Source organism: Embiotoca jacksoni, unplaced genomic scaffold (genome assembly GCF_022577435.1).
Source record: "Embiotoca jacksoni isolate LCO1_2020_lvr unplaced genomic scaffold, fEmbJac1.0.p SCAF_97, whole genome shotgun sequence".
Classification (NCBI taxonomy): Eukaryota; Metazoa; Chordata; class Actinopteri; family Embiotocidae; genus Embiotoca; species Embiotoca jacksoni.
In genome coordinates this window covers 433,915-438,413 of record NW_027185455.1, presented here as the reverse complement: position 1 = coordinate 438,413, position 4,499 = coordinate 433,915, and the positions used below count along the sequence as shown (strand labels likewise).

The following is a 4,499-nucleotide window of genomic DNA, read 5'->3' as shown; positions in this document are numbered from 1 at the left end:
ACGTGCGTGAGATGAAAATACCGCAAAGTTTCCCAGTCGGGGCAAAATCATCTGAGGAAACAATTAGTGTCCAGTTCACTCTCAAAATGGCAGGAAAAAAATGCACAGCAAAACGAAAAGATGAAGATGAACACAGGACGTTTTAACAGAGTGGGAGAGTTTCTATTTTTTTGTTGAACGTCATGACGAGCCATTCTGCCTCATATGTCAGGCGTCATCAGCGCATTTCAAAGCTTCAAATCTTCAGCGCCACTTCAGCTCACTGCTAACATCGACCAGGGATTTCTAAAAGGGACTGAACTTCACAAGCACAAGTTGGACACTTTGAACCACAGATTACGTTCCTCGTCGACCCATTTAATGTGGAGACGGACTGTTTGAAAGCCCCGCTAGTCACAGATGAGGCCGCGGCTGAGTTGGAGATGATCGATCTTTGTGAGGAGGACCAACTGAAACCTGCTTTAAGTGAAGGGACCATTGAGTTCTGGAAAAGTGTGCCAATGGAAAAATACCCCAATGTCAAACGGGCTGCGCTTAAGATACTGTCAATGTTTGGGTCAACATACGTCTGAGTCTGTGTTTTCTACCCTGAAACACGTGAAATCAAAGCATCGATCTTTCTGACTGACACCCATGTGAAAGAATTGCTTCGAGTGGCAACAACAGAATACAAGCCAGATTTGAAGAGGATTGTTCAAGGCAAGGAATGCCAGAAGTCCCACGAAGCAACATGCATAGTAAAAGAAAAACGCTATTGTAAATTATTATGTTTTTGTTTGTGGACTTTGTTGAACTGAGAGTTTGTGTGTGTGAGACAGTTCACACAATGTTCATTGTTGAAAATGACTGGCCTGTGGTCTGAGTACTGTAGGAGTCAATTTCTGTCATTATCATGTTGGTGTGTGACATTTACAATAAATCTGGCTGAGCAGTGTGTGTGTGTGTGTGTGTGAGGAAGGGATGGGGTGATGTTCATGTGTGCCCATGTGTGTGATGTGTCTCTTAGTCTCTGACTGGTTGGCCACCCCTGATACCTATTTTGGGGGGTTTTGCTAGTTTTCAGTGTCACTTGCCTCCAAAAGCAGCTCATAAACTGATGATTAGCATTTCACCTTTATTCAGTTGTGGTTTTGTCGGGACAACTGTTTGAAAACACGTCTATTAAAGTAACCGAGACATTTCATGTGGAACACGTCAGTGTTTGGAGTCCGTGTGTTCCATGTTTCAGACACGTGTTTTCACCATCACATGCTACCTGACATGCACTGGGGACGATCCGCCGACTCACTTCATACACAACTTGTAGTCACAAAGTGTTACAGACACTGAAACAGTGTGATATAGTAGCTTTGGCTATCACATAAAAATACATTAGAAAAGTGTATTTCTTTCTCATTGCATTAGAAAAGACAGCAGGTGATATCAGAGCCTTCAGAAAGGCTTTAATAGACGAACACAGGGAAACACAGGAAGGACTCTCCAGTCTTTCTGCCACAGACCGCTCATGTTGGGATGGATGTCGAAAGAGGAACAAGAACACTGCTCTCCTGAAACGGCTGCCGTTCAGCCGAAGGAGACTTGTTTAACTCCAGTCAGCTGAGAGCTGCTGAGCTGCTGTCTCGTCTACAGGTTCATCAGGTGAGTCTGAACTAGACACTGAAATGGACAACAGGTGATAAGTGAGACTACGAAGAGAAGCTTCAGGACAGGGACAGCGCAACCTCTTTCCAGACCATGTCAGATGTACCATCAGCTGCTCGCCCCCCCCGTCACCGATCACCGCACAACAGGACCACCGGGACACTCGATGGCTAATCGCCTTTCTTTCTGAAAAAGGCTTTTCCCTCAGAGACTCTCTCTTTGGTTTCCTGCAGCTTCTCAGAAAACTTGTCCTTCGTCTCTTCCATTTTCTCAGAAAAGCGTTCTTTAGTTTCCTCCATTTTCTCAGAAATTCTCTCCTTCGTCTCCTCCATCTTCTCCGTCAGTTTCTCCTTCGTCTCCTCCATCCTGTCCTGGATGTAATCTTTAACTGGAGGTGGTGTAGACAAGTAGCCGTGCTTGCGAAGATACTGAACCGACAGCGACGTGCCTCCCAGAGTCACCGTGTACCGAGCAGGAGTCGCAATCTGTGGGACAGCAGAGACCAACACGACTCTTTAGCAGTAAAAGTGGTTTCAACTAACAAAACAACAGGTAACGACCAACGGGAGTGAAAATCAGAGGATCCTGGTTGGTTCACCTTGTACATGGCATATGCAGTCAGCGCGTAGGCGCTGGACGAGTCCTTCAGAAGGCCAACGAGGGACTCTGGCAGCCCGATCAGCTCCAGGAACGGCATCACGTTCACACCTCTACACACACACACACACACACACACACACACACACACACACACACACACACACACACACACACAGGGAAACAGTTCAAACAGCAGAAAAACTAATGTGTTGAATCAGCAACTTTTAATCAAACAGCTCAACTTTTAAAGATAATAATATGATAGATTTATTCAGGTTGAAATTTGTATTATGAACACAAAGAAACTCACTTCATAGCAGCATAATAGAACGTTCCAAACCAGACGGAGGACGTGACCAGATGAACCGGGATCAGAACCTTCCCGTACTGTTTGAAGGTCCTCTTAAACCTCTGGAACAGCCCGATGGACCGGTCCTGCAGGGGGTCCACCTCGACAGGACCCGGCCCAGCGTCCCGTGTCTCAGGGGGGCATCCGGCCAGCGCGTCCTCCGGTGGTGGTGGATGTTTGGGTTGATGTGCTGCTCTGCTGGCAGCGGAGGTGGAGAGCCAGCGCTGGCCTGCAGGTGATGGACGGAGCCTGCAGCAACACATCAGGACTGGAGGCTTCGGGACGGTGATACCCACCAGCAGGGGGCGCACTGCTGCCACCCGCCGCAGGGTCCCATGAGTTAGGATGTGCTGCATCATCATCCTCCTTTTCTCCTCCTTTTCTCCTCCCCCGCCTCCTCTCTGCTACGCTGCCGTCCAGCTGCAGACTGGAGGGTCACAGGAAGGGTTGAAAACACCGTTAACTTGAAGGTGCAGTAAACCAGGTTAAAGGTGCAGTAAACCAGGTTAAAGGTGCAGTAAACAGGTTAAAGGTGTAGTAAACCAGGTTAAAGGTGCAGTAAACAGGTTAAAGGTGCCGTAAACAGGTTAAAGGTGTAGTAAACAGGTTAAAGGTGCAGTAAACAGGTTAAAGGTGTAGTAAACCAGGTTAAAGGTGCAGTAAACAGGTTAAAGGTGCAGTAAACCAGGTTAAAGGTGCCGTAAACAGGTTAAAGGTGCAGTAAACAGGTTAAAGGTGCAGTAAACAGGTTAAAGGTGCAGTAAACAGGTTAAAGGTGCAGTAAACCAGGTTAAAGGTGCAGTAAACCAGGTTAAAGGTGCAGTAAACCAGGTTAAAGGTGCAGTTAAACAGGTTAAAGGTGCCGTAAACAGGTTAAAGGTGTAGTAAACAGGTTAAAGGTGCAGTAAACCTTTAACCTAATACAGAATGTTTTTAAAAATGTTGCTTCAACGAGGTTTTAAAGTGGAGATCAGAACAATGGACAACTTCTATCAGACCTACACAAACAGCTGATTCACCACAACAAGACCAGAAGTCACACCACCTGTCTTCAAAATAAAAGCACGTAAACATCCGGGAGGGGAAACAGACGGTACCTTCAGATGTCCACACCGGAAGTGGAAAGCTAAAGTCCTGCAAATTTCGCCAATATCTATTTTGGGCTCGTTGACATTGAGTCGTTTCGACCAGAGGACAAGAAGGAGGCCGGTTTTAGCTCCCATGTTGTTACGGTCACGACAGACATGTGGACATGTCTCCGGCCGGCAGACAGACATGTGGACATGTTTGATCATTCAGACTCTGAGCAGCTGCTAACTTTAGCTAGTTAGCTGTTAGCTTGTTGCCCTGCTAACATAAATAGAAGTTGTCTCCGACGCAGTAAAATGTCCTGAAGACAGAAGACAGAAGACAGACGACACTTACAGTAGAAGTGACGTGTCGAGGTCCAAATAAAGCGGCGCTCCTCCGTCCTGAGGTCCATGCGATGTGTCCAGACGACGTGTCTCTGCAGCAGCGCGGACTGCGTGGAGAGCAGCGTCTCACCCCGCGCAGAGAATCATGGGAAATGTAGTTCGCGTCGGTCTGACTATGAAGCGCTTCAAGCCGTGCATGAAATTCATTTCCCAGCGTGCATAGCGCTGTTTGGACGGAAGCCCTGGAGCGAGGCGGGTTCGTTCCCTCCTCCCGGTCGCAGTGTGTCTTGACGACCTTCAGACCAAACATGGACTGTTGGTGTGCTGCTGTCATTGAAAGCGAATTGTAGGTTTCATGTAACGTGTAAACGAACATGTTTAGTGAATAGTTTCTGTGTTTAACAGCCACTAACAACTAAAACTGCTGCTTGATGAAACATTTTGAACCGCCGGCAGTCCTTTCATGGCCTTCACAGACACGTGACACCAGCACG

At 47.3% G+C, this 4,499-nt stretch overlaps 1 protein-coding gene across 1 annotated transcript; it reads right to left on the bottom strand.

Annotated features, from left to right (window-relative positions):
• Positions 1 to 1,417: 1,417 nt before the first annotated feature.
• On the bottom strand, positions 1,418 to 4,135 carry LOC138193844 (uncharacterized protein C18orf19 homolog A-like). Its single transcript, XM_069142103.1, has 4 exons — positions 4,016 to 4,135; positions 2,552 to 3,017; positions 2,240 to 2,351; positions 1,418 to 2,126 (listed from the first exon to the last, which is right to left on the bottom strand). Exons 2-4 carry the CDS (start codon positions 2,950 to 2,952, stop codon positions 1,812 to 1,814), a joined length of 828 nt encoding a protein of 275 aa, XP_068998204.1. The 5' UTR covers positions 2,953 to 3,017; positions 4,016 to 4,135; the 3' UTR covers positions 1,418 to 1,811.
• Positions 4,136 to 4,499: the final 364 nt, after the last annotated feature.